At 39.4% G+C, this 14364-nt stretch overlaps 1 protein-coding gene across 1 annotated transcript in view; it reads right to left on the minus strand.

The window, feature by feature from the left end:
* Gpc5 (glypican 5) overlaps positions 1-14364 on the minus strand; it is a 1331644-nt gene that overhangs the window by 1294999 nt on the left and 22281 nt on the right. The window contains exon 2 of the mRNA XM_037208786.1: positions 2808-2969. Within this exon, the coding sequence (XP_037064681.1) occupies positions 2808-2969 (162 nt within the window). The remainder of the gene's footprint in view (positions 1-2807; positions 2970-14364) is intronic.

The raw sequence follows: 14364 nt of genomic DNA on the forward strand, positions 1-14364 counted from the left end.
AACAAGTCATTTTGTGTATATATATTATGGCTTCTAGTTTAGTGTTTCTATGGGATTCCTGAGGGTGCCAACAGTGGGTCTCTGTCTCTTGGGCTCTTCTCCTTAATTTTGTTTGTTCAATTCCAATGTGTTACTTTTTATCCTACTTTATTTTATTTTGCTTTATTGTATTTTATTTTATTATTAGACATTAGAAATCTGCTTTCTATGGAGAGAAAGAAAAGGGGTGAGGCTGGGTGGGAGGGAAGGAGGAAAGAAACAGGGAGGAGTAGAGGAAGAGAAAACCATATATATGAGGAAAAGAGCTATTTTCAATAAAAGGAAAAAATAAAAAGAAGGCCTTAAACATTCAAAAAATAAAATGTAATGATGAAATTAGCAAATCCACTTTCAGGAGACATGAACTTATTTCTGTCAAGCAGATTGCTTCTCAATGAATTGGATGTAATGTAATGGATTGTTTCAAATAAAGATTTCATTTATCAATTACTTATTGACAAAATGGCCTGCTTGGTTATGATGCAACAAAAGTGATCTTTCATCTTATTTTGGGCATATATATTTAAGGTTGAAATTATGCCCCAAGTTAATTCTTCTGTGCATTTAATTTAGGGCTGGTATCCTTGAAAGTTTTCTTTGCAACAAAATCCTCTGGACAAATTGCTTCTATATTGTCTTTTCATGATTCTGAGAGAAACTTCACATAAGCAATGGGAGCTTCTGAGAGTTGATTATGGCAAATAATTTTCATAATGCCTATACACTGTTATGTTTATAATTAATTTTAAAAGCCAAGGTTCTTCTGTTAATCGCAGCACCTGCAACTTATTGAACAGAAAATAACAAAAGACTAGAGACATTAAATGACACTGGACAGGGAGTGATGATCCCAGACCTTAATATCCATTTTGCTACTGGGGTGGTCATCACCCAGCCTTTAGCAATATCAACAAAGATTTTAAGTAGTTCAACACATCTTAATTGCAGATTTCAAAATCTTTTGGTCTTTATGATTTATTTAGACATATGTTATTAATGAAAGTCTGCTAAAGTACCTTTGAAAGAAAAAAAAGAGATTCCAACACTAAGTGCCCATGTGACAGCGATTGATGAAACCATGCCCTTGTCTGCAGTTAATGCCACTGACTAAGAGAAGGCTGCATTTATCATGACCTTCTCTGGCCACCTGCTCTGGAAAGGATAAACTTTAAGGTTAAAAAATGAGAATTCATAAGTAATACTCCTCACGCAAACCTTTTCATTGACATTCTCAAATAAACGTTTTAAGATTTCTTCCCAACTTTGGCCTTACCTTCTCAAGCATTTGACTGACAACCTGAAACTCCCTCTTTAACTTGGACTTTTCTACTTCCTGCCTGTTCACTTAAAAAAAAAAATATTCTCGGGCTGAAAGGTTGTGGTGCATGCCTTTAATCTCAGCACTCAGGAAGCAGAGCCAGGAGAATCTCTGTAAGTTCAAGGCCAGCCTGGTCTACAGATGGAGCTCCAAGACAGGCACCAAAACTACACAGAGAAACCTTGTCTCAAAAAAACAAAACAAAACAAAAATACAACACAAAATACATTATATCACAATGCTCTCATTATCATGAGAAACAATGATATCATTTCCACTGGGCAGGTAAGACTTCCTAATTTTGCCAGTTTAGATCACAAATCTTTATTTAAATTGCATGTCAATGAGTTCCCCACAATTTCTAATAAGTAAATTCCATAACAGAAATAAAGCTATATTATACAGCCCCTCAAAAACATAGTTGAGCCAATATCTTAGAATCTGACATTTCATAATTTCTGAAGAAAAAATCATCAATTCATCATGAGCTACATTTCAACTCAAATTAAATTTTGTTCTGATTTACTGCATTTATTTACTAAGTATAATTCTAAAAGTCACCCTTGTGATTTAGTTATGCATATAAACATGCAAATTATTTGCATATATTGACATTATTATACCTCTCAGACAGAAGACTAATAGAATCTCTATCCTATGTTATGCAGAAGTTATAAATTGGTTTTAAAGGCCATGTAAGTTTTTTTTTATTTTAATCATAAGGACAATACCTAATTCTTTAAAAGAGAGAAAACAAATTAAACTATTTTATTGCAGTAATAAGGAATTTTACAGAAAAGACTAAAATTGGAAAAAGGCCATCTGTCTTTCAGTGTGCCTTATAATCATAATAATCATAATCATATCTCATTAATTTTATGTGTCAACATGCTGTTTGAGTTAGGGATGAATTCTGAGTTTAGCTGGCCCTTAAACATCAATTAATATCTCCTACTTTACTATTTACCAGTCTTGGATGCTCTTATTATATCAAACCTGTGTTCTTATGAAAACCAAGTGGGGTTGCCAGGAAAGGATTCAAAATAAGTATTTCTTCAATTCATATCTTTAAAAATAAATCTATGATTATCCAGATAAAAATCAATGAGGTTTTATGTTACCTCTTTTTCCCACAGGATCTGTAAATACATGTTTCCACTGAGGTAAAATGATGGGTGAATATCATGGAAAACTAGAAGAACTCTCTCTATAAAGATATACATTCCAATGGATTATTTCAATAACACAACAGTTTCTCTTGTTCATCTTTAATATGTGCTCAGGAAGGCTCCATACATAATTTATAATGAATAGAAAAACAAACTTCATTTTATACCAGAATGAGACACAATTACAAAGAAATAAGCCTAGCCAAGTTTACCAATATTGCTATCACAAGTAAATGGCATAATAGGGCTGTTCATTAGTGCCAGAACTCAAATCCATCTACCTTGAAAAGCAGCTGCATTTCGAGATATTAGCAACTTTAATGTTGAGCTGGATGTCTGAAGCACCTGCTGCAAATCTTGCCGAGCTGCGATCTGGTATCTCTCCTCCATCTTCCTGGTACAGCATGTGGGGTTTTGGGATACACAAACCTGAAGATCAGGTCCTGAAAAACAAATGGCATTTTGTACAATGACTATCGGTCCATTTAAGAAACATAGCATGGCAAACATTATGACCAATCCTGCATGCAAAAGGTTTGTGTATAGTGTGGGAAATTGAGTCTCAGGTGCATTTGCTATCAGAAAATTTACCTATCATCCTACACTGAGTCCAGGCATCCTTGGGATGCCTAAAGGTTCATACCATATTGTTCCATAAAGGTATTCCTCTTTGCGCTAGATATTTGAGCAAAGAGTTGATAGTTTAGGCTACCTGGGTTTTATGTAATGTTCACTGAAAGTTTGTGTGAATTGCCTACTCACAGTTTTTCTGTTTGACAGTGTTCAGAACAACCACATTTAGCTCTGAGCTAACTAATATTATTACTGAAATGAACAAAAATAAAATATGTTCACATGCACACACATACACACATATGCACTGTGCCAATGTACAGCTCCCTTTCAAGCCCTTCCTCCACATTCAGAGATAATCTGAGGGTTCTTTACTAAAGTTGATTTTTGAAAAAAGCCAAAACATGAAAAGTCACACTATTCTTTCTGCCAACATGGAATACCAACAACTCTAACAATATTGGCTTTTGTTTGCTGAAGTTAAACAATAAATGACAATATTTGAGCATTTTACAAGGCTGAGAAACATAAAATATTTATAAACATCACAGTAGGTAATAAGTTGGCATTCTTTCATTTATCTTACCTAAAGTTATACAAAAGCAAATTCTATTTCAAATAGTAAAATTGATTGAAAGAAAACAAAGCTCTCTTCTCAGGTTTATTCCTAAATGGAGGAATCAGGGGATTAGCATTCAGAAAAGCACAATAATAAATAGAAAAAAGAAACAACAAGTATTGAAGCACATAAACCTATTTAGTATAAGAATAACTAAGAAGGACTTCAAAATAACAACAGTAGATTATTACAAACATGACTCCAGAATGCAACACTGGTCTCTAGCTCACATTCCCATGCTTGGCCTGCAAAGACACCCTGAACAACACACTCTATGTGTGGCTTGAATAAGAATGGCCCCTATAGGCTCATATATTTGAATGCTTGGTCACTAGGTAGTGGTACCAGGTAGTAGCACTATCTGAATGAATTAAAAGGATCAGAAGGGGTGGCCTTGTTGGTAAAAGTGTGTCCTTCTCATTTTCTCTGCCTATGGATCATGATGGAGCTCTCGGCTACTGCTCCAGCACCTGTCTGCTTGCTGCCATGCGCCCACCTTAATAACAGACTAGCCTCTGAAATAGAAGCCAACCCTTCTCTTTCTCACAGCCTCTGACAAGCTCAAGTCCTTATAGCATATATCTACAAGGGGACATGTATCTCTCCACTACAATTATCATGCTAAGATTGTATGTTCTTTGATGTGATACCTAATTAATTAGTTCTCCCACTAATTCTGAAAATCCCCAAGTGGACCATTTCCCACTTGTCAATTATTCCAGTCACTGAGGACATGTCCAGTATGTCAATAACATAGACATATTTAATCCTTTAATCCTTACATCAACTTTATGATGTATATACCATTACTGCCCCATTTCATGTACAAAGAAATACAGTTTGAAAGATGTTTCAAACTTCATTGTGTGAAGAGGAAGATGTTGCACAATGATAGAGTGTTTGCCTGGTATGTGTAGGGCCCTGATTCAATGTGCAGCACCTCAAAAATTTTTTTCTTTTATATTAGTTTGGTAGGGTAGTACACACCTGTCTCAGGAGGTAGAGAGAGGAGAATGAAAATGCAAAGTCAGCCTGGGTTACATAGGATGCTCTAGGTTAACCTGGAATACATAGTGAAGCCTTATCTCAGAAAAGGAAGGAAGGAAAGAAGGAAGGAAGCGAGGGAGGGAGGGAGGGAGGAAGGAAGGAAGGAAGGAAGGAAGGAAGGAAGGAAGGGAGGGAGGAAGGAAGGAAAGAGAAAAGTACACAGTTGTCCAGTGTCACACACCAATAGACTACAAAATGGTAGAGCTGAAGTGTGGAAATAGACAAGCTGACTCTCAAATCATAATTGCCACCATTATTCTACCAAGAGGAAAAGCAAGTCTTAAACCTATAATCAGTTTGTTTATGAATATAACTGGCCATTTCTTCCCACTACTTAGAAAGGAGGCATCTGTTTGGAAAGCTTCAAAATAATAAATTTAAGATTAGGAACTACCAAACGAGATTTATTCAAAATCAACCAGTCTGAAATGTAGTTGTAGAGCAGTCATTTGCCTCTCTGCCCAATTTTAAATGATGGAAACTACAATTAGAAAGATACTACAAAGTGTTCCCACTGCTGTTCTGAACATGTAGAAGAGAATCCGCTACACTCAGAGCTCACAGTAAACATAGCCATTCGGTTTCCATAGATGCTCATTCCCTTGTTAATGAGGGTTTGTACTGGCTGAAGTTCTCATTTACATTCTTGAAATTTTATAATGGGAGCACAAGACTAAATTTCAAGCCAGTCTGACCTATGATACCACAATTCAAAAGTCACCTTATTTTTAATTGCATACATTTTAATCACTATCACCTACAAGGTATGTTTAAATGACATAAGTTGGGTACCAATGCAGGTGAAAAAGAGATGATTTAAAAAGAACCTTCCCTTTCTTCTTATGTCTGTCCAAAGAAAGACAAGATTCTAAAGTAAATAAAATCTTCAGGGAAAAGACCAGACGGTACCTGTTCACAGTGTAAATACAAAGATCACCTTATGATGCTTGCTGATAAAAAGCCCACACTGAAGTTCTCCGACAGTAAATAAAACAGGCATCGTGAGAAAGCAGAGCCAGAGAGAACACTGACATGCGCCACAGGTGACAGGAAGTCCCTTTCTTTCTCAGATATCAAAGCCTGGCTTCAAGGAACATGGCATAATCCCAACACTGTCTGAAATAGCAAGACAGCCCTGGCTGAAAAGCAGGGATCATGTTCCCAAACAATAAATTAAAACTCTGCAGGGAAAGCTAACAATAAAAGAAAATTAAAAATCAAGTAGTAAGCAGTTCACAGAAGGAATCATCAGCCAAGGTGCCAGGATTTCTCTAGGTTCTTATCTAGGAGCAGCCGGGGTGGGGTAGTTGGGGGGGGGAGGTGGTCAATTCCTGTCTGTTCCCAACATAAAACACTCACAGCTACCAGCCTGTTTAAGTACTTGTTTATCAAGTTAAAACAGAAACACCACGAGGCATTCTGCTAAGACATGATGGTAACAGTGTGGTTTTTCACCATTTCTAGATCCTTACATATAACCAGAAAATTTTCCTTAAAAATTAAAAAAAAAAAAAAAACACACTGTATAATATGACATCTCTAAAGCTTTAAACTACAGACAAGAAGGAAAAACTATCAACAGCACGATCTTTGCAGTATTAGAGTATAGAAGGGAAGGAAGGAGGGAGGGAGGGAGGGAGGGAGGGAGGGAGGGAGGGAGGGAGGGAGGGAGGGAGGGAGGAGCAGGCAGTGAAGGAAGGGGCTGACAGAACAAGAAGAGAGCCTGAAGTAGCAAACAAACACAGGAAAACACAGCCAACCGACTTGGCAATGCTGAGAGTCCCTTTAGGGAAAGGCAGGGCTGGACAGAACAGCCCTGACCCCACACACTCCGGCAGGGCTCTTTCTGAGGACAAACCCCAACTTGGTAGAAGAACTTTTGGAAGTAGACTCAAAATGTAATTGTTCCAGGAGAAATAGGAAGATGTCCAGGCAACTTTCCAACGTGCAACCCACCAACCACAGGGGCACAGAAAGCTAAGAATGTACTAGAAGGTGATCTTCGTAGCTGGTAATCTCCTGTGTCACAATGTCGAAATGTTGGACAGACTAACTAGCAAAGCAAGGGAATAAATCAGCTGAGGACATGCAGAAAACAAATAGCCACATTGAGCTGCCTACCTGTCTCTGTTTCTCCCTTTCTCCTCCCTTTCTTTCTCCCTTCCTCCTTTTCTCCCTTTCTTCCTTCCTTCATTTCTTTCTCAACTTTGGCTTTTAAGATAGGGCATCAGCACAGAGCTCAGGCTGGCTTAGAACTCTCCACTTAAACTAGACTGTTCTCACCTGAGGGTGAACCTCTTGCTTCTGTCTCTCAAGTCTCGTATTACCGACGTGTACCACCGTGTTGATCCAAGCAGTCATATTTTTTAAATCTTACACAAAAACAATAAAAAAGGAAGTTCTTTAAAATTAGAAAAGCTATTTTGAGTCTGTCTTGAAACAAATATTCAAACAACAAAAAAAAAAGGACTAAACAAACAAACAAAAAAGAAAGACAGAAGACATTGTGTGGTATATCATTATCTTTTAGTGTGTTCTGCAACAGAGTAGCTAAGTCACTGATCTGACTTTGGGGCCCCCTTTCTGCAGCGTGGTCTCTGCAGGATGTTCTCCATTTCCCCCATTTTGTTAGAAATGATTGTGTGTGAGGTTTGACATCAGAAGTTCCTTGAATTCATTTTTTTTTTTGATGTTGTTTGTTTGGTTTTTGTTTGTCATGAATTAGAAAACCCAACAGTCAAGGTGACAGTATTCAGGGAAGACATGAAGGTGACAAGGAATGTCTCTGTGAAGAATCAGCTGGGGAAACACAGAGGTGTGACACACAGGCCTTGCTGGAAGGAGAAACACAAACTGTGAAAAACAAAAAGAATGAAAAGATCTGAAATTTAGTGGCAACAAGTAGTAAAGGGAGGTGGGATTCCTACAGGGACAATGAGAATTTAAAAATGTGTCTTGGGGAAATGGGAGGCATGGAGGGAGGCGAAACTGCAATCTGGATGTACTGAAAACAAACAAATGTAAATGTAGCTCATGTTATTCTGAGGATGCTGTGTTAATACAGGCTTAAGTGGGCATTTGTGAAATATTCAAATTTTATTTTGAGTTCCACCCTGTGTTCTTGGATTAAGATATTTTTCCATATGCAATAAAATAAGATTAAATAAAACCCTGTAATCTTGAATTTGAAATATAAATAAAAATCATCACGAATTTTATCGTTAAGAAGTGTATTTCCTAGTATCTTAGGAAAGGCCTAGAAATAGTGACTCGGTATAGGGCAGCCTTTCTTAGCATGTGAGTTTCAACCCTGTTGGGGGTCACATATCAGATATTTGCATTATGATTCATAACAGTAACAAAATTACAGTTATGAAGTAGCAACAAAATAATTTTATGGTTGAGAGTCACCACACATGGAACTGTATTAAAGGGTTGCAGCATTAGGAAGGTTGAGAACCACTGATGTGGAGGAAGGGCCTCCTCAGTACCCAGGTTATGGCCACAAACTAAGATTATCTCAACAAGAAATTAGTGTTTCTTGAAGAAAGGTCCCAGGGCCTAGAGAGATGACTCGGCTGGTAAGAATGCACACTGTGCTTGCAGGGGACCTGAACCTGGTTCCCAGCACCCATGTCAAAGGTTCACAGTCTCCTACAACTCCAGCTCCAGAGGATAGGATACCATTATCTGGCCTCCACAGACCTCTGAATTCCCATACATGTAGCACACACACACACACACACACACACACACACACACACACACACACCATAAATAAATAAATAAATAAATAAATAAATAAATAAATAAATAAATAAGCTAAAACAAATCTTTAAAAAGATAAAGAAATGGTTTGTCCTCACTTTGGGGCAGAAAGTAAATAAGATAATAGCCTGTGAGTTAACAGAAATGATTTGTCTCACAGTTCCTGAGAAGAAATCCAAGAGCCAGCTGCCAACAGAGCTGGTCTCTCCCTGGCAAACAGATGGCATCAGCTTCCTGTACCTATTAGTCATGCACACTTCCAAAGTCTCTGTCTTCTCATGGTGGGAAGCAGTCAGATGGACGGGCCCTGCCCTGTGACCTTCATGGCCTCCTCAAAATCAAGAGCTCCAAACACGGCTACTTTGGGGCTAGAGTTTTAACATGACTTTTGCAGAGCCATACTCAGTTGATGACAGAAGAAGACTTGCAGAAGTTATCTAGTGCCCAAACATTAGAAAATAGGTTTTTACAAAAAGCATGGTTTTCATAAAATCAAATGCCTTGAAAATAGAGTCTTCTCTCATAAAATACCTCCCAATCACAGTTTCCCCTCCCTCTACTCCTCCTAACACACACAAACACACACACACACACACACACACACACACACACACACACACACCCTCTTTAGATCCACTCCCCCTCCATTTCCTCTTCAGAAAAAAAGCAGACCTCCCAAAGACAACAGCCAAACAGGACAAAAGAAGATAAAAATGGAACATAGCAAAAGCCCTCATATTGAGGCTGGATAAGGCAACCCAACAGGAAGAAAAGGGTCTTAAGGAAAGGCAAAGAGCAGAGATACACCCTCTCCCATTGTTGGGAGTCGCACAAGAACACCAAGCTAACAACCATAACATATACACAGAGGGAGGACTTGGTGCAGACGCATGCAGCCTGTGTGATCTCAGCTTCGTCTCTGTGAGCTCCTGTGAGTCCAGCTTAGTTGATTCAGTGGATCATGTTCTCCTGGTGTCCTCTATCCCCTCTGACTCCTACAGTCTTTCCTCCCCCTCTTCCGTGGGGTTCCCCAAGCTCTGAGGGGAAGGACCTGATGGGATCCAACTTAGTCTCTCTCTCTCTCTCTCTCTCTCTCTCTCTCTCTCTCTCTCTCTCTCTCTCTCTCTCTCTCTCTCTGCATAATATCTGTCTGCGTGTCTCTGCACCCACTCCCAACTGCTACTGGAGGACACCTCTCTATTGATGGCTGGACAAGGCACTGATCTATGAGTACAGCAGAATATCATTATGAATCATTTAATTGCTTTTTTGTTTGTTTGGGGGTTTTTTTGTCAGTCATGTTTGGTTCTACACTAGGTCTCTGTGCTATCTATTCTTGTTCTTGACTATCTAGGCAGTGTAGGGCATGGGCTCCCTCTCATGGTGTGGACCTCAAGTTAAATCAATATTGGCTTGCCACTCCAACAAATTCTGAGCCACTATTGCCCCAGAATATCTTGCAGGCAGGACAGAATGTAGGTGAAGGATTTTATGGCTGGGTTGGTGTCCTGGTTCCTCTTTGGTAGCCTGCAGGATACCAACCCTTGCCAAAGAGACTAGGATGTAGGAGTAAGGCTCCATGGGAGCACCAGCTCGACCTCTCTATATTCAATGCTCTATGAGGATGTTGTCCTCAGCAATGGGACCCTGCTGTAAGTTCTTGGACAGTGACACTCTGTCCTAGCATCAGCACCTGAGTTGTTTAGGGATCTCCACAGGACCCCCTCGGACAACAACTCAATCCAGTCCCACCACTGGAAGTCTTGCCAGGTTGCAGAAGATGGCTGGTTCAGGCTCCTCCATATCCTCTATTACTAGGGATCCTTGATAGGGTCACTCTCATAGGTTCCAGCAAGTTTCCACTGCACTAACTTTTCTTCACTGTCCTCCAAGTGCTCCCCAATTCCAGCTTCTCTCACCGAATTCTCTCTCTCCATGCCCCACCCCCATAGGCATTATTTTTTTTTTTTTGGAAAGTTCAATTTTGTCATATTCAAGAGTATAGAAAACTCACCACTGGAAACTGGTTGATCAACAGGAGGAAGCAATTATACACCTTGCCTTTCAGAAGTAAGCTGTGTCAGGGCATTCAAACGGTAGGTGAAGCAAGTCTCTCTTTCCAGTAAAGTGTTAGAACAGCACACAGACAAATTCATAGACAGGCATTAAGCAACAAATAGCTGTTCAGATGAAAGCAAAGGAAAAGGAGGCTGACATGAAGCCTCTTCTGCAGCCTTACCAGGTACCAAAGCGACGTCTTGCCAGAGAGATCCAACCTGAATTTAATCCCATCTGAATCCAACTGCCAAACTACAGCGAACAGGAGGGACTAAGGAACCCTTTTACCCTGCATCCTTGGTGTGCAATCAGCAATATATAGACTATGGAAAACTCCAAAAGCCAAATGGCCCAGATTCTTAGCAGATCTGTGAGTTAAAGGACAAGGGAAAAAGAAAAGTAATATACCAAAGGAATCATACAAGAGTAGGAAGTTCCAGAGGGCTGCTACTTAGTGGCGTGTTTACAGATTATCACAGTGTAACATGGTGTTAAAGAGAATTTTGTGGTGGGGATCGAACTCACAGGGAGACTGTGAGGTGCTGACAAAGTTCAAAATCTTGCCCAAGACAGTGTTAAAAGAGCGTGTGCATTACATTTTTCAAACACCCAGTGTGTTTTACTTCCTAATACATTTTGTGTAAGGGCTGCTGATGGAAAATACACATTCTCTTTTGATTCAAATATATACCAATAAATCTATGAGATTTTTTTTAATAATTACTGTTGCTTTACTCTTGGTAAATGTTGGAAATGTCCTCAGTACCAACACATGAAGATAAAGGTCAGTTTTGTGTTAACCTCAATGGATGATACAGGTTATAAAACAACAAATTTCCTCCTCCCAGCCTTGAAGAACATCTTCTTGCCAAATATTTAGAAACTGAAAGGTAGCTGTGAGGTGCTATAATGCATCACACTATCAAGGTAGGTTTAAGATCGTTGAAGCTGTGAGGCTAACAAAACTTCCGAAGGTGGCAGAGTCCACCAAGAGCAAGCCAGTTCTTTCTCCGGGCATTTCTCTCAAAGGCCCATCTCCCTGGAACACACGGCATTTGGATGAGATCTATGGCCACTCGAGGACAACTGACTGGCTGACACATAGTGCTGTCTTCTGTCAGTGCAATGGCTGTTTCAGAAATGGCCAGGTGTGTAACACACATTGTTAGAAGGTCTCATTAATAAAAATAAACCTGGTATTGGGGTGAATGCTGGAAGATCAGGGAAGCAGAATGTGGTTAATATATTGTGCACCCCAATAAACTTATCTGGGGTCAGAGAACAGAACAGCCACAATATTAAACATAGGTTTAGGCAGTGGTAGCACAAACCTTTAATCCTAGCATTCTGAAGGCAGAGATCCATCTGGATCTCTGTGAGTTCAAGGCCATACTGGAAACAGCCAGGCATGGTGACACACACCTTTAATCCCAGGAAGTGATGGCAGGAAGCAGAAAGGTATATAAGGTGCAAGCACCAGGAACTAGAGGCTTTTTAAGCTTTTAGCTTTTAGCAGCAGTTCAGCTGAGTTCCATTCGAATGAGGATTGAGAAGCTTTCAGTCTGAGGAAACAGGATCAGCTGAGGAATTGGCAAAGTGAGGTTGGATGTGGCTTGTTCTGTTTCTCTGATCTTTAAGTGTTCACCCCAATACCTGGCTCCAGGTTTGTTTTTATTAATAAGACCTTTTAAGATTTGTGTTACAGCAGAACAAGCCACAGATAACTTCACCTCACCAACTTCTCAGCCAATCCTGTTACCTCAAACTGGAAGCCTCTCAGTCCTAATCTGAATGGATCTCAGCTGAACTGCTGCTAAAAGTTTAAAAGCCTCTAGTTCCTGGTCCTCACACCTTATATACCTTTCTGCTTCCTGCCATTACTTCCTGGGATTAAAGATGAGAGTCACCATGCCTGGCTGTTTCCAGTGTGGCCTTGAACTCTCAGAGATTCTGATGGATCTCTGCTTCTCAAGTGATAGGATTAAAGGTGTGTGTGCCACCATTTTCTGGACTTCTATGTCTGTCTAGTGGCTGTTCTGTTCTCTGACCCCAGATAAGTTTATTAGAGTGCATAATATATTGGTGGATATAATATCACCACATTTCCCCTTTTTGTCTAAAATAATAAAAGAAGCATATAACTAATATAAGAAAAACTATATCCAATAAGTATATACAATATACAATATATATAGTCACAAATTACATTAACAATGTCTAGTCCATTAACATTTGACAGATTTAGACAAAAAATTCCATTATATATTAACAATATGCAGTCCATTAACATTTGACAAATTCAGACAAAAAAAATTATTATCTATCCTATTTTGGTGAGTCCATTCCAAAATTGTATACAATATATAAAAATTCAATCCAATGTAAAATATTTAAAACAAATAATGCCTTTTTAAAAGTAGATTCAATAATCTACCTTTTTATCTTATCATATCCATATTCTCTCTTTTTCCTTTTCTGAGTAGATTCAAAAATCTACCTTTTATCTTATTATTTCTTTATCTTCCCTTTTTTTCTTTTCAGAGTAAATTCAATACAATAATCTACCCTTTTCTACATCCTCTTTTTTCTTTTTCTTTTTTTAAACAAGAACCCTGTATCTAATCTCCTTTGTTTAGCTTTTTCTGACCATTAACAATTAACAACTTGTAACCAACCATCATAAACAATGACAATATCCGTAATTCAAACAACCAAAAACCACCCACCCCACCTCTTGGGAATGTTGTCGTTGTGTTCTTAAAATTACTTCTTGCTTTCTGGGGGTGGAGGCAACTTTAGGGAATGCTAAAAAGAAAAATTGTGGGTGAATTGTCAAGTCCTGGGAGAGTTAGCTGTATCATTTGTCCAGTCTCTGCATAATGGGAAAATGCAGGGCTTGTCTCAAGTCTTTTCTTGAGTAGTCTGTGAATCTGGATCATCTCAGCTAGCCATCTTGAAATTGTGCTGAGCAGTTTGTAGTCCAAAGTCGATCTTTGGGTGGTATTAATCAGCTTAATGGCTTTGTCATAGTCCATGTGGAATCATCATTGTGGGGTCCTGTCATCTTTTTGGAGATTTCAAAGTCAATGTTAGGTGTGGTCATGGTTACCTGCAGTAATTTTTCATGGTGTCTCCACTGTGGTTTGGAGCGATATCAATTGTATCTGTGGCAGAATCGTGTCTCACAGCCATTCCCAAGTTTGCAACACAACAGGTTCCATTCTTCTTCACCAAGATAGTCTTTGATTTCAAATCTTTCCTTGGGTACCAACAATCTCCATGTGAAGGTAGGCAAAACTGCTTGCCATGGACAGAGTGAAATAAAAAATCCGACACCAGCCACAGGTGAGTCCATGTGCCATTGTCTTTGTGGTCTGCTGTTATAAATCCTAGAATGTTTTCATGGCATAATATCCCAGTCTGATAAGTCTCTGTCTCTCAGAACCACGAACATTCTTCCCTAGAAGAGAATATCTCACAGCAACTTCTCCCCACCACTTGCCTCACCAAACTTCTCCAAACCAACTTTTGTGGCTGCTTTCTTGTAACATGATGGTCCTCTGAACAAGAAGTGTTCATCCCTGGTAGCAGAGTCACAATCACCAACCACACAATGAGAAGTAGCTGACAACTCAGAGCAGCATCCGCTGCCTTCATGGTCCTGCTGCCACTATTTGCCACTGTTTGTGGCCTGGCCCAGCCCCAGCCTCAGCTTCTCCTCAGCAAGCCTTCCAGGCTGGCCTGGAACTCAGGATCCTCCTGCCTCTGTCTCC

The sequence above is a fragment of the Peromyscus leucopus genome, chromosome 9, assembly GCF_004664715.2.
Source record: "Peromyscus leucopus breed LL Stock chromosome 9, UCI_PerLeu_2.1, whole genome shotgun sequence".
Lineage (NCBI taxonomy): Eukaryota > Metazoa > Chordata > Mammalia > Rodentia > Cricetidae > Peromyscus > Peromyscus leucopus.